General features: G+C 38.6%; 1 protein-coding gene across 2 annotated transcripts in view; it reads left to right on the plus strand.

Annotated features, from left to right (window-relative positions):
• The window catches only part of KBTBD12 (kelch repeat and BTB domain containing 12), a 100,596-nt gene that overhangs the window by 53,717 nt on the left and 22,799 nt on the right, over positions 1–24,080 (plus strand). The window contains exons 5-6 of one of the 2 annotated variants that reach the window (XR_011526795.1): positions 7,533–7,720; positions 15,521–15,718. Coding sequence is in view for 1 of the 2 variants with exons in the window: in XM_070574548.1 (XP_070430649.1) it covers positions 15,521–15,718 (198 nt within the window). In the remaining variant the exon portion in view is untranslated. The remainder of the gene's footprint in view (positions 1–7,532; positions 7,721–15,520; positions 15,719–24,080) is intronic. The other variant, XM_070574548.1, reaches the window with a different exon arrangement.

Consider the following 24,080-nt stretch of genomic DNA (forward strand, 5'->3'; position numbering starts at 1 on the left):
CATTCGTCCCTTGAAGGGCACCTAGGTCACTTCCAAATCTTGGTTATTGTGCATAATGCTGTGATGAGCATAGGGGTGCATGTATCTTTATGCATTTGTGTTTTCATATTCTTTGGATAAATACCCAGCAGTGGAATAGCTGGATCATATGGTAGCTCTGTTCTTAATTTTTTAAGGAATCTCCATATTGTTTTCCATAGTGGCTGCACCAGTAGAGTATGAGAGTTCCCTTTTCTCCAGATTCTCTCCAATGCTTGTTATTTCCTGTCTTGTTAATTATAGCCATTCTGATGGGTGTGAGGTGATACCTCATTGTAGTTTTGATTTGGATTTTCCTGATGATTATTGATGTTGAACATCTTTTCATATGCCTGTTGGCCATCCGTGTGTCTTCTTTGGAGAAATGTCTGTTCACATCCTCTGCCCATTTTTTGATTGGGTTGTTAGGTTTTTTGTTGTTGAGATGTATGAGTTCTTCATATATTTTGGAGATTAACCCCTTGTTGCATATATGAGTAGCAAATATTTTCTCCCAGTTGCTGGGTTGTCTTTTTGTTTAGATCCTAGTTTCCTTTGCTGTGGAGAAGCTTTTTAGTTTGATGTAGTCCCATTTGCTTATTTTTTCTATTGTTTCCCTTGCCCAGTCAGACATGGTACTTGAAAATATGCAGTTAAGACTGATGTCAAAGAGTGTACAGCCTATGTACTCTTCTAGAAGTTTCATGGTTTCTTGTCTTACCTTCAAGTCTTTGAGTCATTTTGAGTTTATTTTTGTGTATGGCAAAAGATAACGGTCTACTTTCATTCTTTTGCATGTGGCTGTCCAGTTTTCCCAACACCATTTATTGAAGAGACTTTCCTTTCTCCATTGTATGTTCTTGGCTGCTTTGTTGAAGGTTATCTATCTGTAGATGTGTGGTTTATTTCTGGGCTTTCATTCTGTTCCATTGATCTGTGTCTGCTTCTGTACCAGTACTGTGCTCTTTTGATTACTATAGTTTGTAGTATATTTTGAAGTCAGGGATTGTGATGCCTCCAGCTTTGTTCTTTTCTCTCAGGATGCTTTAGCTATTCAGGGTCTTTGGTTGCCCCATATGAATTTTAGGATTCTTTGTTCTATTTCTGTGAAGAATGTTATTGGGATTCTGGTTGGGATTGCACTGAATCTGTAGATTGCTTTGGGTAGTATGGACATTTTAACTATGTTTATTCTTCCAATCCATGTGCATGGAGTATCTTTCCATTTCTTTATGTCATCATTGATTTCTTTCAGGAATGTCTTACAGTTTTCATTGTACAGGTTGGAATTTTATTCTTTGAGGTTTTTGATTACTAGTTCAATCTCCTTACTGGTGATCTATTCAAATTCTCTATTTCTTCTTGATTCAGTTTTGGAAGGTTGTATGATTCTAAAAATTTATCCGTTTCTCCTAGATTATCCAATTTGTTGGCATATAGCTTTTCATAGTATTCTTTTATAATCTTTTGCATTTACGAGGTGTCTGTTGTAATTTCTCCTCTTTCCTTTCTGATTTTATTTATTTGAGACTTCTCTCTTTTTTTCTTGGTCATTCTAGCTAAAGGTTTGTCAATTTTGTTTATCTTTCAAAGAACCAGCTGTTGGTTTCATTGATTTTTTTTTCTGTTGTTTTTTTAGTCTCTATTTCACTTATTTGCACTCTGATTTTTATTATTTCCTTCCTTCTGCTGATTTTGGCCTTTGTTTGTTGCTTGAGGAAGATTGGCCCTGAGGTAACACCTGTGCCAGTCTTCCTCTATTTTATATGTGAGTTGCCACCACAGCATGGCTTGATGAATGGTGTAGGTCTGCTCCCAGTATCTGAACCTGCAAACCACAGGTTGACAAAGCAGAGCATGCCGAGCTTAACCACAACGCAATGGGGCCAACCCTGTATTTGTTCTTCTTTTTCCAGTTCCTTTAGGTGCACTGTTAGATTGTTTATTTGGGATTTTTCTTGTTTGTTGAGGTAGGCCTGTATTGCTATAAAATTCCCTCTTAGAACCACTTTTGCTGTATCCCATAAATTTTGGCATGTCATATTTTCATTTTCATTTGTCTCCAGGTATTTTTTGATTTCTCCTTTGATTTATTCATTGACGCAGTCATTGTTCAGTAGTATTTTATTTTCCACATATTTGTGGCTTTTCCAATTTTTTTCCTATAGTTGATTTCTAGTTTCATACCCTTGTGGTCAGAAAAGATACTTGGTATTATTTCAATCTTCTTAAATTTATTGAGACTAGTTTTGTGGCCTAATATGTGATCAATCCTGGAGAATATTCCATGTACATTTGAAAAGAATATGTATTCTGCAGTTTTTGGATGAAATGTTCTGTATGTATCTACTATGTCCACCTGGTGTAATGTGTCATTTAAGGCCAATGTTTCCTTATCAATCTTTGGTTTGGATGGTCTGTCCATTGGTGTAAGTGGAGTGTTAAAGTCCCCTACGATTATTGTGTTGCTGTCTATTTCTCCTTTTATGTCTGTTAATAATTACTTTATATAACTAGGTGCTCCTATGTTGGGTGCACAGATATTTACAAGTGTTATATCCTCTTGTTGGATTGTTCCCTTTATCATTATATTGTGCCCCTCTTTGTCTCTTGTCACAGTTTTTGTTTTAAAGTCTATTTTGTCTGATATATGTATTGCTACCCCCACTTTCTTTTCATTGCTATTTGCATGGAGTATCTTTTTCCATCCCTTCACTTTCAGTTTGTGAGTGTCTTTAGGTCTGAAGTGTGTCTCCTGTATGCAGCATATATATGGGTCTTCTATTTTTATCCATCAGGTACCCTATGCCTTTTTATTGGAGTTTTTGTTCCATTGACATTTAAAATAGCTATTGAAAAGATGTACTTATTGCCATTTTGTTACTTTTTTTCTAAGTGTTGTAGTAGTTCTTTATTCCTTTCTTCTTCTCTTGCTCTCTTCCCTTGTGGTTTGATGGCTTTCTTTAGTATTATGTCTGGGTTCCTTTCTCTTAATTTTTGTGTATTTATTATAGGTTTCTGGTTTGTGATGACCATGAGGTTCATATATAATAGCCTACCCTATATATCAATCTATATTAAGTTGATGGTCTCCTAGGTTTGACCTCTTACTAAAAGTTCTACTCTTATACTCCCCTCCTCTCACATTTTATGTTTTTGATATCATATCTAACCTCTTTTTCGTGCATGTGTAGCCATTACCCTCTTATCATGGAAATAGATAATTTTAGTACTTTTGTCTTTTGACCTACATATTAGCTTCATAGGTGGTTGATCTGCTACCTTTACTATATATTTGCCTTTACCAGTGATTTTTGGGTTTTGTTTTTGTTTTTGCTTGGTAATTTTCTCATTCTTGTTTGTGGTCTTTTCTTTCCCACTTAAATAAGTCCCTTTAGCATTTCTTGTAAGGCTGGTTTCTTAGTGATAAACTCCTTTAGTGTTTGCTTGTCTGGGAAACTCTTTATCTCTCCATCCATTCTGAATGATAACCTTGCTGGATAGAGTATTCTTGGCTGTAGGGTTTTTTTTTCCTTTCAACACTTTAAATATATCATGCCACTCCCTTTGGGCATCTTTGGGTTTATCTTTTTTGGTACTCTCTGTGCTCCTCTGCTTGGATGTCTGTTTCCTTCCTTAGGTTAGGAAAGTTTTCAGCTATTATTTCTTCAAATAGGTTCTATGCCTCTTTGTCTCTCTCTTCTCCTTCTGGGACACCTATAGCATCAGTGTTAGTGCTCCTGATGTTGTCCCAGAGGTCCCTCAGACTGTCCTCATTCTTTTTAATTCTTTTTTTTTCACTGTTCAGTTTGGGTGACTTCCTCTAGTCTCTCATCCAGCTCTCTGATCCATTCTTCTGTATCATCTACTCTTCTATTGAATCCCTCTAGTGAATTTTTCATTTCCACTATTGTATTCTTCATTTCTGATTGGTTCTTTTTATATTTTCCAATTCTTTGTTGAGATTCTCACTGATTTCATCCATTCTTCTCCCAAGATCAGTGAGCATCCTTATGACTATTAGTTTGTACTCTTTGTCAGATTGTTTATCTCTGTTTTATTTAGTTCTTTTTCTGAGGATTTGTCCTGTTCTCTTATTTGGAACATATTCCTTTGTATCCTTATTTTGCCTCTTTCTCTGTGCTTATATCTATGTATTAGGTAGATCAGCTATGTCTTCCTGATCTTGGAGATGTGGCTTATGTAAGAGATGCCTTATGAGGCCCAGCAGTTTGCTTCCTCATTGTCACCAGTTCAAAATGTCCCAGGAGTGACCATGTGTGGGCTGCATGTGTCCTTCTGATGTGGCAGGGTTGCTCTTGCTGCATGTGCCTACGGAGGCTAGGCTGTCCCCCTGGCCAGCTGGTTGTAATGCTCAGCTATGTGTGGCTGCTATGGTCCCCTTAGTAACTTTATCAGGTGTGGGGAGCCCCAGCACAGTTGGCTGCAAGGTATAATAGCACTTTCCTGTTGCAGTTTTTTTGCTAAGTGAGTAGGCCCCAGCATGGCTGGTTGTTAGGCTCAGGAGCTTACAATAGTTGTAGGCCTCCAGCTTGCAAGGCTGTTGTCAGCTCTCTCAGGAGTGCTGCTAAGTGGGGTCAGCCCCAGGCACAGGAGCACCCAATTGTTTCAGGCTTTGGAAGGTGGGGCCAATCCCCCATGTGGCTGTTTGAGAAGCACAAGTCTGCTACAGCTTAAAGCCACATCACCTAGAGCCACACACCCCTGAAGCACAGCCCTGAACTGTGCACACACCCTGACCTACTGAAGCAGAGTCAGTCACCCCACTGCAGAGGCCCCAGACACTCCACCAGTGCAGGCCCACCACTTGTGCATGCCCTGCCTCACAGAGGCAGACCTGCTCCCCTGGCTGCAGAGCTTCCAGGAACGTCGCCTATGCAAGCCCACAAGTTGCCCAAGGGCTTTCTGTTGGGTGGGCCCAGTCCCTAGGGTGGGCTGCGTGCCTTGGCTGAGCTGGATTAAATCCGTGTTCTAGTGGTTGGGGCAGACCCCTGGACTAATAGGCCTGGGGAAGAACTCCAAAGGCAACTCCAGCATCTGTGTCAGCAAACCTGTACTAGGTCACAATAATGGCTGCCACCAAAGTCTCCCTCCCTGGGCAGGTGGTCCCAGCTTGAGGAGGTCTCACCTCTCACCAAGATGCACCCAGAGCCTATCAACTGAGTCTCTTTTCACCAAAGGACTGTGCACCTTTCTTTCTGGCGATTTTAGGTTGATTTCTGAAATGGGTGAATTTATGCATGAGCCCTTTAAGAACAGGCTTTTTTCCTCCTTATGTCTGATAGCTTTTCTGGGGGTATTCCCCGTTGTTGTTACACTATGTGATTTTGAGCAAATTGGTTAACTTCTCCGAGTCGGTTTTCTTCATTCATAAAATGAGGATGATAACAATATATTATCATCTCATGCAGTTGTGAAGCTTAAGAGAGAGTATTATGTCAAATGATGAATACTGTGCCTGGCATATAAGTGCTCAATAAATGATAGTTACAGTAATTGTTATTATTTTTACTTTGGCGAGGTGCCTAATTATGCCTCAGTGCTGTAATAATGCTCAGCCCTATTCTTCTCTTATCTTTAATAGCCTGGAATATCCTAGCTCCTCCCGACAGGTCTCTATGCTGGCTACATGGCCCAACTAAGGAGGCATCATTGTGCTGAGGTCACTCTTTCCTCATGCATTTGGAGTCAAAAGACTGCTTCTTTCTACTCTCTTCATTTCCTCCCATTTCACCAATGACACCAATGACATACTGCACATTCAGACAACTTGCTTTGCTATATGGAGTAGGTACACATTTTCATATGAGGGACTCTGAAAATATTGTCTAAAATGTATTCTTCTCTTAGGAACTAAAGATGAAAACACTGAACTACTGGACATTGTGGTTAACACTGACCCTGGAGATTTGATTTGAGTTGTAAAGATTTTAGAATATTGGCCTTAGTTAAAATAAAATTTTTATTGTGGAAATATTTTGTCTTTGAAAAGCATGTCATCAGAGATACTGTGCATAAGTTGAATTTAGATGAACACAGCTTATGTAATAATGGCAAACTAGCCAAGTGACAATTGATCAGATAGTGGATAGTTTTTCTTGGAAATCTGAAAATTTCTTTCTTAACATAAAAATACAGACTAGATTGTTTGCTTAAGTGACTCCATTGTTCATGCAGTTATCTGTGTATTTTATCAGCTTTACCACACTATAATTGGCTCTTCTGTTGAGTAACTTCCTGGAAAACTTAAAATAATTTAAATAGTCTATATAAACCTTATGAGTAAATGATACCCTTATTGAAAACCTAGGTATTTAAAACGAGCTGATTTTCATTTTGACTTTTTTCCTTAGGGCTTTCTTGGGAATGTAACCATTTTTGTTAGGAAGTGCAGGAAAGAGTGGAGCTGTGTACGTAATGACAGAACCAATTGAAATCCTCTGGGAGAAGGTCAAATGGAAGGGTGCTGTTTAAGGCCATGCATTTTAAGATGCTTTATTTTTTAAGAAAAGTCTTTTGTCATTTGTACCGTGAGAGCTTATTATAAGAGATATTTAAGGTACTTTAATCCAGAATATACCCTAACCTTCTAAAAAATGTTCTTTAAAAAGACAATACAAAGTAGGATATATTAGATTAATATTTCCTATTGCTATGAGAAAAATGTTAACTCCTTGTTTTCAAGGTTTTAAATCCTACTTTTATGAATAATAAAGTAAGAAGTGAATTAATTGCAGACTCCTCTTAGTAAGGTTTCGGGAAAGATAGAACCTTCTTGGCTCCACCTCATTAAAACCTAGTTGTGAGCACTTGTTGAGTGCCTCCACTATAAAACAGAACACCAGAGCACCAGAATCTATTTGTGGAAATGTCTAGACCTTTCACAAACTGGCCCCAGCCTGCCACTGCAGTCTCATCTCCTCCAGCCATTTCCCTCCCAACCCCACAAAACCTAAACTCTAGCCACAGGGACTGAGGGTCACTTCCTGAACTCGCCTCCCTTCTGTGCCTTTGTTTACTCTTTCCTCTGCTCTTAGTGCCTCCTCCTCTGCTTGGCTGACTCCTACACATCCTTCAAGGTCTGGAAAAATGCCGTCTCCTCTTGGTGGTTTGTGTGACCCCTGGTCAGTATTAGTTGCACTGGTTCTCTGCAGCATGCTGCTCTGCCTCTGTCATTGCCTCATCACACTGTACTCAGACTGTCTAGGGAAAGAGAGCTTGCCTCACTCATGTCTGTGTCTCTTCTAAAGCCAGCTCAGGCCTGGCTTATGGGATAGATGCTTAGTAAATATCAGTTTACTGAATTTACTTTTCTCATCTTGTAGCCTGTCCTAGTCTCCCATCATGTGAAAAGCCAAAAAAAATAATCAGAGTTACAGGTCTTGTAGAGAATTTTTTAAAGTAAAGACTTTTGATTTCCTTGTCTGGAGCTAGCTAATAATAAGTCTTCCCACACAGCTAATGTCTCAAACTATCGGTGTTGTTTTCTCCAGGAGACCGTTCTGTGCCTCAGTGGCTTACTGAAACAGCAGCCCTGTGCGAGTCTGACTCAGCTGGAGTGCCACTGAGGGTGATGAAGGAAAAATTACACAGAAAGTTCCAGTTACTATAGTAAATGCATTTCAAAGATCACTTTAGAGATAAATTATTTTATGAGATGAGAGGACCAAGTTTCAATGTGGTAAGGTTTCACCTTTTACTTTCTTTTGATAAAATTCTAAGCAGTTTTCTTAAATATGTTTTTCTCAAATTACCTAGGTTGTTTATTAAAATGACAGATTCCTGGTCCTCACCCTTGGCAAATCTGAGTTAGTAGGCCTGAAATGAGACTTAGGAATCTGAACTGTAGGAAGCATCTGGTGTGCATAATCATATGACTGCACTTGGAGAAGTACAGATATGGTGGGGAAAGTGAAAAGATAATCTCATGTTAATGAAGGTATCATACGCTCAAAATATTTACTAAGCATGTGTTACATAAGCCAGGCTCTGGGCTGACTTTTAGAAGAGACTCAGAGATGAATGAGACAATGTCTCTTCCCCTAGACAGCATTGTGGAGTTGAGTATTCTAGGAAAATGAGTGAGGTTATTTGGTCAAAGTATCCTGGCATTCATAAGTTATCACAGCAGGCTGGCAGGTATGCTCTGATCTAATTCCAAGAGTTTTATAAGCTTAAATGCACATTTCTTAAGCTCATACTGAACAAGGAAAGAAATATGCTTTTACAATAGCCAAAGAAGTCAGATGGTATTCCTAGTGCCTCCTTTTGCTGAGAAAAGACTTGGATTTAGAGATTTGACAGCTGAAGTGACTTAGAACTGGAATGAATGTTTTTCCTGTAAGTATCCATGAAATGTATTTCCAGCTAATCAAATGAGGATATTAACCTTGATTATCTGGCACTCTCAGTGGGGACCCTAGAAATAAATGCTCTAAGAGACCAAAATTTTCCTATGGCTCCCAAATTGTGACTTAGCTATATAGTAAATTTTGTCATTGATATTCTAAAAGTTCACGGAGAGTTGGCAGTTCCACATTTTACTGTAACAATTAGAATTGTACTTTATTCAATCAGTGTATAATTAAATGCTGTATTATAATGGTTTCCTATCTGCCTTTGATTTCCCAATAGACTGTCTCTTATGAACAACAAAAAAATCTTAAACTTGTTATTCTATGACACCTAGTACAAACATGAAGTGAATATCCAAAATATACTTATAAATCGCTTAAAATTAACCAGAAGTTTAGAGTGTTTTTGATTCTGAAATCAGAGAATTTTTGAAAGCTTCTATAATGTGAAAGCCCCTGATGAAGAGTGATAATAATGTTATTGAGACTAGATGAGAAATATCTTAGGAGAATGTTGTCTTGGCCTCTGATTTACTTCTGTATGTTTGCAGAAAAGCATAATGTTACACAACCAGAGTTGTGTAACTACACATTCTATGCTGTGCTTTTATGAAAAAGAGGTAAATTGCTAAAAGCCACACCAATAGCAAGGATTTGTTCCAGAAAGCAAATCTTAGGTATGTCTTCATGCCTCCTTATGTATAGAACCATCTATATCTATGGCATATTGTGAGAATAGATCATATTGTTACTCCTGAATCCTTAAGAAAATGTTAAATTATATTTAGTATCTTCAATTCACTAAGGCAGGGAATATCACAATATACGTTTTAAAGCATCATAAAGAGTTGAAACAGAAAAATTTTGATGCTTTAATAGAGGAAAAAGTCAATTACCAAAAAATCCTCTCATTTTGAGTAAAATGTATATCTTCTATTAGTTTACCCTAATTCGTATATGTAATCATTCCCTTCTTCTACCAATTCTTGGGTAAATATGGAAATGAGCACAAATTATCACTTTCTGTAAATTATTTTATTTACACACAAGATAAATATGCCAAAGAATAATTATGATCTTTTTCTTTAATAGTTATCCAACAAATATTGTCAAGTGTCCTTTAGAAGAAAGACATTATGCTTGGACCCTCAGGGAATATAATGACGCACATTTTGACTCAAGGACTTATATCTTGTGTCTCTACATTTTGAAGCTGTGGAATACATTTGATTAATAGTTCTTTGCAGGGCCACTTCAGAAAAGTATTAGTAGGAAGTTGGCCTGTCTCCTGTTAGTTTAGGACTAGCCCAAGTTAATAGAAGTTAGTGATTCTTTTTGCAGGTAGATCTGGGATGAAACATGAACCCCAAAACAGACTCACACCAACAATTTCTCTCAACATCTGGGCTGAGATTACCATATCCTTTAAGAAGCTGACTTTTATAATCTGACAGGAAGTGAGTTTTCAGCAATTTGGACTCAGGGCTTAACACATTTTGGAAAGACAGCCATTGCTTTTTGTTTTGACAAAAGAGTATAGGAAAAAAAGATACCTGGGATGAGGGTAAGGAGCTGATCCATTCATACATTCAGTTAAATTTTTATTTCTTGACTATCTGTACCATGTAAAAAGTGTTGGGGATACAAATGTGAATTCTACCCTCAAGTGACTTACAGTCTAATCTAATAGGAAAGCATACATAAAGATAAATAACAGCAATATATGTTATAGGGATCTTGATTTCTATTCAGAGGACAGTGGAAACCCAAAGGAGGGAATGGCCAATTCTATGTAGAGAGACATGAAAGATTTCTTAAGAGGATGACTACTGATCTGAGCCCTGAAAGAAGAGTGGGAGTTTGTCAAGTTGAGGAGAAGGAGGAGAGACCATTCTAGGCAGAGAGCAGTCTAAGCAAAGGTCCAGAAATAAATAACCCTGCCTGTTTGGGAAACCGCAAGTCTCTGAGTGTGCCTGGAGCATAAGGTGCTGGGGAATGTGGAAGGGAGATGGGAAGGGTGAGGAATGTGAAGAATTGGGCAGTGGCCGGGTGATCAAAGCTTTATATACCTTTAGATGAAGGTACAGATCTGAGAAGTGTTGAGAAGGCACAATCAACAGAACTGTGTGACTGATGAGAGATGGAGAGTGCTGAATCAAGGAGGACAGGGGTGACACTCATCTCAGGCTGAGCTTTGTCACCTTTGACCTGTTGTGACATCAATAGGTCATCGGTTAAACTTGCTCCTACTCACTGTTCCCAGGCTCTCCCTTTGTTCTCCCTTTTTGTGCTTAGCCTTCAGACCTGCTAGGACCTGCAGGACAAGCTAGTGAAGAGGGATGGGGAAGAAACAAAGAAAAGACAGGCCTAGGGTTCAAAAGAACTGATGAGGTAAGACCCAGACTTGCCTCGCACATTGAAATCCACTGAGGCCCAATGCTGGGCTGAGACCGAAAGCCCAGGGATTACACGGAATCAGATGGGATAGCAATGTTGTAATTGCAACTTGTGTGGCACCCCGGGCTCAGTGCCAGAATTTTCTATTCAACTGTCTACATTTCCACTTAGAAGTTGTAAGACATTTCAAACACTTGATTTTCCCTCCAAAATCAAGCAAAGGCAATCTCTAACAAATAGAACTTCCCTTTTCCCCAAAATGATCTTCTCTTTCAGCTCTTTTCTTTGATTTCAGTGGTAATCTGCTTTGAGGAGCATACAAAATGCAGACGGATGATTATGTTTTCTTAGCCTGGCGAGAAAAAACTAGCAAAGGACAATGAAGGGTAGGCAGGTGAAGAAATTGTCCTTAATACAAATATCCTTAATACAGACCATGTTGTGTGGGCCCAAGACACACTGTAGGTTAGCATTACCTGGCATAGCCCAGAATTTTGTAGAAGGCAGGTAAACCTGCTTTCAACCCTGTCCTGAACGACTTTTTTCTGAAAATACCCAAGGGACCCCTGTGTCAGATTAAGATAAGGACAAGAAGCTAGGTTCATGTCTTAGGCTTGAGTTCATGTCTTCGGTTTAGGTCTTAGGCTCCAAATCTGGAGCTCTAAAATGAGAGTAGAAAAAAATCAGAGAGCAGACAACTCAAGTGAGAATGAAATTGTCACAAGCATTATATTAGCAGTGAACAGATTGTATTTGACATGCAAGTCAGAAAGTAGCCCATCCACTCAGCTGGGTGGACTAGCTTCACTCCTGGAAGCCTGTAGATTACAAAATCCTTTTCTAGCATTTATGATGTCACCTAACTGCTCCCACCTCTCTGAAATGTTTATGACCAAATGTTACTCGAAATCATGTCAGGAGAAGGCTCAGCTAATTTCTCAGCCCTTTGACTTTCTGATTATCTCTATCCAACCTTAAAGAAACTTTTAAAAGAGACTTGACCATACAGTCAGTAAGACATCAATTATAGACATAGCAAATAATTAAACTGAGAATAAGCAAACGTAAGATTTCAGTGAACACTGGTTTTACTTACACAACATCCTAGAGCCTAAAAGAGAAAGAATGAACATTACTGAGTAGCTACTACATGCTAGCCATTTTGTTTACATGCAATATGTGAGAATAAATAAAATTCCTAGAGTAATACTTGTGCATAGGTATACAGGAAATGTGAGTTCCTCCTTTACATAATTATCCAATATTTTAATCTTTGCAAAAATTATGAAATTGGTATTATTGTTCTTAACTTACAGATGAGAAAATTGAGACTTAGAGAAATTTTATTGACCAAAGTTGTCCAACTAGTAAGTGGTGACAGGCATATGAGCCAAGGTCTGTCTGTTTCCAAAAGCCCGCATGCTTTTTCAGTGACACATGGGAGCACACAACAGTGGATTTATTTACTAACGCTTGTTTCTAAAGCTTGTTGAGCAATGCAAGCAACTTTGGGAGCTTGCCAGAACAATGATAGAATGTTCCTTCTCTTTTGGATCCAGCCCAGCGGAGAATAGAGTAAGCCTGCCACCTGAAGGCAGCCAGGCAGGCAGAGGGGCCTTTGAAGCCAGCACCATTGTCTTCAAGGTGCCATGGACTGCAGGGCAATTCTTTGGAGAATGTCAAAGAAGTATCACTCCCCTTCTGCCCTCAGCCAGCTGCCTGCCAGGCTTGGCATGGGGAGAGATTTCCTCCCGCACCCAACGGAAAGAAAGGAATCTACAATAGGAAAACACAAGAAGAGTGGGCCTTCATCTCTATAGAAATGAAAAAGAGGAGAGAGAGGCATTATCCTCTTCTATAATTTTCTACACTCCCCGCAACCAAAAAAACTAAGGTTTGTTTTGCATTTGAGGTCCACTTGGGTATGACTCACAAAGATAATCTCTATTCATTTGTCTGTTTTTGAATAAAGAAAAGTCAGGCTCAGACGTTCTGAAAGCATATAAATTAAAGATATGGAGGTATCTCATTGAAATTCTAAAGACGTGCGGATCCTACCCTAGGATTTCTCTCATCAAAAGAGTTCTCTTGTAGTGGTGGTGCTGACTTATTAATAAAGATCATGCTTTTATTTGATGATTTATCTAATCAGGATTCACCTTCAGTTTAAGCTCATTAAGTCTGCTGTTAATAGGCTGTCGCTGAAAGTGTACCTGATGGTAGAATTACATCCAAGTGAGACAGAGAATGTGTTCAGGCACTAATGGTCAGAAACAAAGACAGCGCCCTGGAAGCCCATGTCACCCTCAAGTGGAGTGTGTGAACTGTCTGCTAACCAAATAGAAAGAGGACATATTTAAAAGAGTCATTTGTAGAGTAAGAGATGAACATTATAATGAAACACACTTAGTAACAGAGAAGTGAAAATGACAAGCACTCTAATTATTCCGAAAACCAGGAGAATAAAACCCATTCTTTATATGCATTATGTTGAAGCTTTTCTAATGGGCTTTTGTGTGAGACTTCTGCGTTACACTCAGGATGTTGGTTGTTCAATGTGCCCCAGCCTGACTCCCAGTGACTTGCATTTAACCTGTTTGCTTCCACTTACTGGTTTTCTAAAGTGGTTGTAATATAAACCAGCCTAATAACATCTCTCCTAGGTCTTGCAAAACAGGTAACTATATCATTCTCGTTCTTACCTGATGGGTGGTTGCCAGGTTCACTTGCTACAGATAATTCCTCTTCTTTAAGGCCCTCCTGCCCCACAAATAGGAAATTCCACTTTTTGTTGGACTAAGAAACCTCCAGCTACCACAGTGCCACAGTGAAAGAGGACCCACGAACAGCAGAGCTGTCCAGTTAACCAAGGCCAGTGTGTCCCCTCCTTGGAAATGCTGCAGCTCAGACTGGGCACTGTAATGGGCTAAGTTATTTATCCAGTCCAATAAGAGAGAGAGCAGCTAAGAGCTTCCTGAGTTTATAGCCTCAGTCCCTGGATTCAGGCTAGAAAGGAGACAGGCCAGGCTCCATCAGCAAAGAGAAAAACTAAAGACTTCCTCCAAAGCCCTGTTCCATCACCTCTTATGCCTGGCAGAAGTCCCAACCATGGAGAAAGTAAGCTGTTCCCATCAATCTTCTTGGATTTCTTGAGTACTGTGTGTCAGGCACTATGAAATGTAAGACGTGTAAAAAGTGGTCTTTGCCCTCAATAAGCTTACAATACATCCACTTGGACAGACAGAGAAAGCTTAGGAAAAGTTCAATTTCTCATTCATTCATTCATTCCAAACACACATGTCAGGCATTGTACTAGGGAATGGGGATGCAGTACTAAAGAGATGAAAAAATAGGTGATAATGAAAATACCATCAGACTAGTGCAATAATGGGTAAAAGTTCTTAAATAACAGTGAAAGAAGAAATGCTTTGAGACAGTATGTGATTAATTTCTCAGTAAGTGATATATTTGGTAAATGCCATGAGATCAGAGCAATTCTTAGTTTGGTTTTGATATTGCTATAAACAACATAGCCAAGCACCGTCAACACCCCACAAGTGCAATGACTCTTTTAGGACCCTCTCTACAGGAAAGAGAGCTAGCTTAGCCTGTGGCCAGCACTTTAAAGTCTTCTTGATTGGTCATGTAAATCAGGATGATCAGATTGCATCAGCATGGAATGAGATCACCAATGAGAGGAGTGTCTGCAAGTACAGGTGTGTCTTTCCTAGGGAATTCACCTCAGTGTCAGGAGCCATCCTTCAGGTCTAGGAAATATGGCCCTGACGCTTCAGAAATTTCACTGTGGGGCTTGAGGGGAGAGAACAAAAGAGATCACATGCAAACTTGTGTTTCTTATCACAGTGGATTGGAAATTCTTACACAATTACTTGTCCCACGGAGGGTTGTACTTAAAAGTCATAATTATGTTAATGATATTTCTGTTACTTCTTACAGTATCTGCGCTTCTGAGTCTAATTTGTATCTCTTTTAAGGTACCTGTCATGATGTCCTCTATCTATTTATTTACATACATGGCCCTTTTGACTCCATTAATTTCTTAATGACAAGAAATAATGCCTTATTTGTCTTTCTAAACTCCTTATCAGTTAGCACATTGCCTTGCATGTAATAGGCAATCAATGAATATCTGTTGAATGAACTGTATCGTTCAAAAATGGAAGATGTACTGGACTTTTGGGTTTGGGGCATTCCTTTGACCCCGAACCTGAAATTTACCAAATAATGGCCCTTCCTAATGGGGAAAAATTCACGCAGTTTAAGAAGAGAGGGAGAGACAGGCTTGCAATGATGAGGACACATCTGTAACTAGCCAGATCAGTGAAATCATTGCTAACAATCAACAGGAAGGCAGACGTCCGAGTCGAGTTATCCTCACATTCAAACCTGAAATGCTTATTCTAAAGGGGATGCTCATTGTGTGAACCGATGTTGGATGCGCTAGAATATAAAGCCGCCACTGGAATCAACCTCATGCATAAGAACAAACAGATGGAACACTGTGAATAAAAATGATATTAAATTTGGCTATGGAGTACATAGGTAGACATCACTATTGCTTAGAAATTATCTTAGAAGTAGCACCAGGCGAGAAAGAGAAAAGTCAAAGGCCCATAAACCTGTGATATAAACCATAGAAGGAAAGGGGTGCTATCCCCGATGAAGTTTCAGTTCCTGGTCATCTCATTTCTGTGTTTCATTCTCTGTAGGTGGAATTGGCTGTGTAGGTCGAGACAAGGGCCAGGTTCGAAAGTGCCTTGATGTGGTGGAAATCTACAACCCTGATGGGGACTTTTGGAGAGAGGGCCCACCTATGCCAAGTCCCCTGCTCTCACTTCGAACCAATTCTACCAATGCAGGAACAGTGGATGGGAAGCTGTATGTCTGCGGGGGATTCCATGGAGCAGGTACTAATCCAGTTTCAAACACTCTGTAACCTCCTTCGGTGTTGATTTTGACCTCCGTTAACTGACCCAACCACCAATGAATAGTCCTGAGAGCAGTGTGAGTGCTGTCAAAAGCACGGCTTTTAGAGTTCAGTGACCATGAGCAACTCAACAAACCTCTGAACTTGGGTTTGCACATCTATAAAAAGGAGGTGCCACCTCCACAGGCTATTGTAAGGGTTAAATGAGATCTAGTTTATAATGTGTATGGCATATAGCAGACACTCGATAATTACTAGCTGAATCTGAGGAGAGAAGAAATGAGAGAGGAAAGGCTAATGCCTGATTGTAGGACTAAAAGAGAGATTTAAAAACATGAAGAACAGGTGGAAGTGGAATAATGATCTGAAGCATTGGATTTTATCTCTGCCTGTATTGATCGAGAGATCCTGCCCTCAGAAGACGCTCTCATCCCTTCTCCACTACTGCCACTTGAAATAAATTGCTTGAAAACATTTCTAAAATAGTACCCAATACCCAATAATACCTATCTATCTAATTTTACCACCATTGCAATCTACAGTATAGATTTATAATTTTTAATGTAACGGGGATTTTTAAATATGCACAAATTTAATAAGCTACCATCTCCAAAGTTCGATTAGTTGCATCAGTAAATAAGGCAGAATACAATTCTATTAAAAATGACTTTAAATCTGACCACACTAATAGAAGCACTAGACCAGTAAATATCCATGAAAAACATGTCTCAAGAGCACTGAAAATTTTGAAAGTGTGCCAGATTGAAGTAAAGCTGACATTGCAGCAAAGAAAACACTTTTATAAGCCTACTTTCATTTTTACAGTACATAATTATATGTAACTTAAGGAATAAAGTTTTCAGTACTAATTAAAAGATACAGGAAATATATGAACTAGATACAATGAGTGGGCATTATTTAGCTCTTGATTCAAACAAATCTTCTATAAAAAGATATTTTTCAGGTGATTGTCCCAGATTTTGGAAATTTTAATATGGACTGGAAATGAGATAATATTAAGAAATTATTAATTTTGTTAGGTTATGATAATAATGGCATTGTAGTTTTATATAAAAGAGAGAGAAAAAAGAAAAATCTTTCTTAACAATTAGAGATTGTTTGGATGAAAATGACATGCTGTCTGAAATTAGCTTTAATCTACTCCAGCAAATATTTTTTTAAAAATTAATGGAGGGGAGCCAGCCCTGATGACTTAGCAGTTGAAGTTCAGCGTGCTCCACTTCAGCGGCCCGGTTCGGTTCCTGGACACAGAACCACACTGCTGTGTGTCAGTAGCCATGCAGTGGTGGCAGCTCACACAGAAGAAGCAGAAGAACTTACAACTATACACAACTATGTACTGGGGCTTTAGGGTATAAAAAGGAAGAAAAAAGCAGGAAGTTTAGCAACAGATTTTAGCTTACGGAAAATCCTCCCTTGCAAAAAAAAGGAGAGAAATTTTTTTTAAAAAAATGTACCAAGGGCATGAGGGGATAAGAATAGATTTTACAGGGGGCTGGCCCCGTGGCCGAGTGGTTAAGTTCGCGCGCTCTGCTGCAGGCGGCCCAGTGTTTCGGCGGTTCGAATCCTGGGTGCGGACATGGCACTGCTCGTCAGACCACGCTGATGCAGCGTCCCACATGCCACAACTAGAGGAACCCACAACGAAGAATACACAACTATGTACCGGGGGGCTTTGGAGAGAAAAAGGAAAAAATAAAATCTTTAATAAAAAAAAAAAAATAGATTTTACAACATTGGTAAAATGTTGATTGTTGATTTTACCATTGGTAAAATGGTAATTGTTGAAGTTGGATAATGGTTACATGAAGCTCTATTTTACTACTTTTGTATATGCTTGAAAATTCCCATTATAAAAAGCTTTAATTTTTCTTTCTCTGTTTGTTCTTCAGAGGACTTTTCAAAGAGGTTTTTTAAAAACTGTTTTAATATATTTTATATTAAACATCACATGGTTGTGTAAAGGTTGTAATCTATCATAGTAGCAAGAAGCCTGGCAGAGCAAGGAGAAATAATAAGTACCCCCTTGTTCAAGCTCTGTGTGTAAGGAGTCCGGAGAGAGATCCCAGGTGCTGGACCCACTCATCCACCAGGGCTGTCTTGCAGCTGCAGATCACATGCCTTCCTCTCCATCCTCTGGCTTTTGGCTTTCTCTTGACCAGAAGAGAAGAGCAGAGAATATAAAAGGTAGCCTCTGGACCTCCAGAGGGAGGAGTGGTAATTAGTGTCTAAGGATCTAGAAGTTGTTCTGTTTTGTCCACTTTCTTTATCTCATCTTTCTTTATATAATATTGAGATAGAGAATTGATATCCTACAGTTTTCCAAACATGTCTAAACTCATACTATGAGCCAGCCTCTTTTCTTGGGATGATAGTGAACTAACAATGCTTTCAGCCAGAGGAAAGGGATTTACTAAATGAGCTCTCAAAGTCCATTTTAATTATTTGATTCTAAGATGGTCAATTGTCTGGGATTAGCTGAATGAACCATCACCAGGGTTTTATGAAAAATAGAACAAGTGTATAATGGCATGCCCATTATGAACTAGATATCTCAGTATCAGACCTAAAAACAGGCACTGAATTTTCTTTCCTTGTCTGATACAAACCAAGTCATCTCATTTATTTATTCAGAAAACCGCAGTCAAGAAATTCATCTCTTTTAATTCAATAAAAATGTTTTGAAACATTACTGTTTACAGGTATTTGGGACACAATATTGAGCCATTCAACATTTGATGGGAAAGACAGATACATTAACATGTAATAAATATAGTAATTTGGTTTTGGTTAAAATAGTAGGTTGAACATCTCTATTGTCTTCTCACGCCTCAGTAAAATGACAGTTAATAGAATAAACTGTAGACAAAGAAGAGGAGGGAAGATAACAGCAACCGAATCTTGGAAGCAGGAAAGCAGATGAATGAGTTGGAACTAACTAGACCTGAGAAAGTTCAATCTTAAACTGGCAACGGGAAAAGCAAACAAACAAAAAAAACCAATTTGTATCACAGAACCCCAGATAGTCTCAGGAACTGGCAACAACAGGTAACTCTGGAAGAGGGAATGAAGGTGACGCTGAAAACATGAAGATTAGTTGAAAGACAGGAAGACCCCAAATCTCCTGCCCTATTCTCAATAGTGAGATAAAGCCCCCCCTCTACCCTGACAAAGACTGAAGTTGAGAGAAGGAGTTGAGGTCACCCATCCAGTACTAAAAACGGAGATGAAGTGAAAAATTGCATTCTGTATATTGATATCACCAGCCTTCTTCCTTTCGTGGCTCCCAGAATGTGAGCAACCATACCCCCGGACAGGAGACTGGAAGATTCTTCTTTGGGGATCTGACCAGCCCCAAAATAAGGCAAAGCCAAATCACCCTCTAGAGAACTTCACAGAAAAAGCTTCCATGGTATCTTATTCTTAAAGATGAGCAAACAGCTGAGGATCATCAGACATGTGAAGAAAGCATGTATATAAAAGACAGAAATCAGAACAAACAAAGGAAGAATAACAACCTGGAGGAGTCAGAGACTATGCCAGGAGAAGTATTCTCAGAGAGATGAGAGAAAATATTGCATCAGTGGAACAGGAAAAGAATATTTAAAAGAGTTCTTGGAAGTTAAAAATATGATAGCAGAAATTAAATATACAATAGAAAACTCAGAGTATACAGTGGAGGAAACTTCTCAGAAAGTAGAGCTAAAAGCAATTAGATGGAAAATGAGAGAAAGAGAAGTTAAATCCAGGAAGTCCAATGTTCGCATAATAGGAGTTCCAGTAATAAAGAACAGAGAAAATGGAGAGGGAATAAACCATCCATGAAACAAATAAAGAAATTATCCCAGAACTGAAGTCATCCTATTGAAAGGATACACCGAGTAGCCAGCACAGTAGATGAAAACAAACCCAAGCCAAAGCACATCGTTGTGACATTACAGAACACGAGACAAATAAAAGATCCTAAAAGCTTCTAGAGAGAAAAAAATTTCATAGAAAGTGTCAAGAACTAAAATGGTATCAGACTTCTGAACCACGACATTGGAAGCTGGAAGAAAATTAAGCAAATGCCCTCAAAAATTCTACAGGAAAATTATTTTCTACCTACACTTCTATACCTGCTGAACTATTAAGTGTGAGGGCACATTTTCAAACATGCAATGTTTCAAAAAGTTTAGCTCCTATGTGCCTTTTTATTGCTATATGCTTCACAAAAAATGAACGCTTAAACCAAGAAAGAACAGACATGAGATCCAGGAAACAGGATTAAACACAGTAGAAGGAGTAGGAAAGCTCCAGAAGTATACTGAGGGAAGACCCAAGAATGACAGCTTGTACAGCAGACCTAAAAAGCAACCAGTACAGAATGGAGCTGGTCAAAAGGCTCTGGGGAGATGACTTCCAGAAGAGAAAACTGATCAAGTCTTAATATTTTGAAAGATTTAGACATTTGGAGAAGAGCAATGAAAACTAACAAAAATAAAACAATTAACTTGAAAGAAAACAAGATGTTGCACAGGAAAGGAAAAGTATGCTCCATGAACCAAGCATCTGTGAATAGAATTTATAATAATAATGTCTAATAATGTAAATATTAAATATTGAGCTAACCAAAGTTGTGCCTTAATTGTACTGGAAAAATGAGAAACATAAAGAAGGCAGATATGGTAGGGATGTGAAAGAAAGCTAAAACCACATTTTCTACAGTGGACATGAAGAGTTAATGCCTTCATCTGAGAAATCAACAAGTCTCAGTACAGTCACGTGCCACGTAATGACATTTCAATCAACGACAGACTGCATATATGACAGTGGCCCTGTAGGATTAGTACCATATAGCCTAGGTGTATAGTAGGCTATATCATCCAGGTTTGTGTAAGTACACTCTGTGATGTTCACACAAAGATGAAATCGCCTAACACATTTCTCAAAACATATCCCTGTCATTAAGTGATGCATGACTATAGTGTAAAAAATGTTATTATAGTGCTCAATGCCAGAAGAATCAACCAGAGTTGAAACAGGAGCAGTAATGAAGAGCAGGGGAGAAGACAACTATTTTTAAGGAATAAGCCTTGTGAAACTGTTGACTTTTTAAACCATGTGCATGTATCACTAATAAAACTGAAACTAAATTTAAAATATCTAGTAGAGGAATAGTGAGGGAAGTACATATAGTAGAGGAATAATGAGGAAGTATTAAGGAGAATAGTAACAGGTGAGTCTGTTGGAAGATAATTCTCCATGGGTCTCTTGCATTTCTGCAGAGACGCATGACTGTCTTTACTCTGGACTATCTTTTCAAGCATGTTCATATTGCAGACAACCTTGGAGGATAAGGATAGTGTCTCCCTCCATAGCAAAGGGCAGTCATGCTTACTGGCCATATAAAAGCTTCAGGTTCCCTAAGCTCAGGGTTCCTCTCCTATAAAGCAAGCCACTGATTGTACAGGTGTCACCTGGCACTCTTCACGTTGCCCTGTGGGAATTGGGGCTCAATATAACTGACATTTTAAAAATGCTCAAACACTGGCTGCTACTATTGCTATAAACGACAGTGTCCATCTCTGACCTAGGAGTTTCACATCATCTATGAAATGTACGTGAAACTGGCAAGCTCCCTTGTAAATCTCAGACTCTTCATATTTCTTGACAGAGTCTTGGGACTCACCAGGAAAAAAAACAAAACCTCTTTTCTCCACCTCCAATACAGAGCGAGGATGCCAACGTTAAGTTTCCAAAAAGGACATAACACCAACCCTTCACAAACTTATAAAATTTAGAAGAGGAGGAAACATTTCCCAACTCCTTCTACGAGGCCAGTATTTCCCTGATACGAAAACTAGACAAAGACATTGCAAGAAAACTATAGGCCAATATCTCATATGAATATTGATACAAAAATCCTCAATAAAATATTAGCAAACTGAATCCAGCAACATACGAAAAGAATCATGCACCGTGACCAAACTGGATTTATCCCAGGAATGCAGAGTTAGTTCACAGTGTGAAAATTAATCAATGTAATACACCATTTACTTTAGTAGAATAAAGGACAAAAACAGATTGATCATCTCAATAGATGCAAAGAAAGAATTTAAAATCCAACACCCTTTGATGACATAAACATACAATAAACTAGAAATAGAAAGGAACTTATTCAGCCTGTTAAAGGGCATAAAGTCTACAGCTAACATCATAGTTAGCAGTAGAAGACTGAAAGCTTTCTCCCTAAAATCAGGAACAAGACAAAAATGTGTCTCTCACCACTTGTATTTAACGTCATACCGAAGTTCTAATCAGGGCGATTAGGAAATAAAAATAAATAAAAGGCATCCAGATTGGAAAGGAATAAGTAATTGCATATGCCATGATCTTTTATTTAGAAAATCCTGGAAAATCCACAAAAAAAAGCTATTAGAGCTAATAAATGAGTTCAGCAAGTTTGCATGACACAAGATCAGAAAAAGCAATGGTATTTCTATACACTAGCAATGAGCAATCGGAAAATGAAATGAAGAAAACAATTCCATTTATAATAGTATCAACGAGAATGGCACATCCCACAACTACAAGGACCTGCAACTAAGATATACAACTATGTATGGCGGGGTTTGAGGAGATAAAGCAGGAAAAAAAAAAAAAGGAATGAAATACTAAGGAATAAATTTGACAAAAAAATGTGCAGGTCTTGGTAAGACATTGCACACAAAAATTGGCAAGCTGATCCTAAAATTTATATGGAAATGCAAGAGACCCAGAATATTCAAAACAAGCTTGTAAAAGAAGAACAAAGTTAAAAGACTCGTAGTTCCTAATTTCAGAACTTACTTCGAAGCTGTAATAATCAAGACTGTGTGGTGCTGGTATAATAATAGAGATGTAGGTCAATGGAATATACTTGAGAGTTCAGAAGTAATCTCTTATGTTTATGGTCAATTGATTTCAACAAGGGCGCCAAAGCAATTCAAAGGGGAAAGGATCCCTTTTACAACAAATGGTGCAGGAGTATTTAGATCGCCACATGCAGATGAGTGAGGTTGGACCCCTACCACACACGTGTACAAAAATGAATTCAAAGTGGATCTGAAACCTAAACTAAGAGCTAAAGCTATAAAGCTCTTAGAAAAAAACATAGGCATAAATCTTTGTCATCCTGAATTAGGCAATGGTTTCTTAGATATACCTAAATCACAAACAAAAAAGAAAAAAATAGATAAAATATACATCAAAATTAAAAACTTTTGTGCTTCAAAGGGCACCGTCAAGAAGATGAAAAGATGACCCACAGTATGGGAGAAAATATTCGCAAATCATGTGTCTGATAAGAGACTTGTGTCTAGAATATATTAAGAACGCTTACAACTCAATAATAAAAAGAGAAATACCTATTTTTTAAAAAAATTGACAAAGGACCTAATTAGACATTTCCCCAATGGATATAAACAAATGGCCATGTGCTCAGCATCATTAGCCGTCAGAGAAATGCAAATCAAAACCATAATGAGATACGACTTTGCACCCACTAGGATGACTGTAACCAAACAATGAGTAACTTGTGTTGACAAGGATTGGAGAAACCTCGTACACTGCTGGTGAGAACGTGAAATGGTGCAGCTGCTTTGGAAAACTGTCTGGCAGTTCCTCAAAAGGTTAAACATATGACCCAGAAATTCCACTCCTAGGTATATACCCAAGAGAATTGAAAATATATGTCTACACAAAAACTGTACGTGAGTGTTCATAACAGCAGTATTGATAATGGCAAAAAAGTAGAAACAACCCAAGTGTCTATCCACTAATGAATGGGTAAATGAAATAATAAAATATGGTGCATTCATACAACAGAATATTATTTGTCAATTAAAAAGGAATGAGAGGGGCTGGCCGGTTGGCATAGTGGTTAAGTTTGCCTGCTCTGCTTCAGCGCCCTGGGGTTTGTGGGTTCAGATCCTGTGCACTGACCTAGCACTGCTTGCTGAGCCATGCTGTGGCGGCATCCCACTTAAAGTAGAGGAAGATTGGCACAGATGTTAGCTCAGGGCCACTCTTCCTCAAGCAAAAAGAGGAAGATTGGTAACAGATGTTAGTTCAGAGCCAGTCTTCCTCACACACACACACACAAAAAGGAATGAAGTACTAATACATGCTACACGCAAATGAGCCTTGAAAACATTATGCTAAGTAAAAGAAGGCAGTCATAAAAGACCCGTATGATCCCATTTGTATGAAATGTCCAGAAAAGACAACTACATAGAGACAGAGAGTAAATTTGTGGTTGGCAGGGGCTAGGGGAAGCTGAGCTAAAATGTTCTGAAATG

Source organism: Equus przewalskii, chromosome 15 (genome assembly GCF_037783145.1).
Source record: "Equus przewalskii isolate Varuska chromosome 15, EquPr2, whole genome shotgun sequence".
NCBI lineage: Eukaryota > Metazoa > Chordata > Mammalia > Perissodactyla > Equidae > Equus > Equus przewalskii.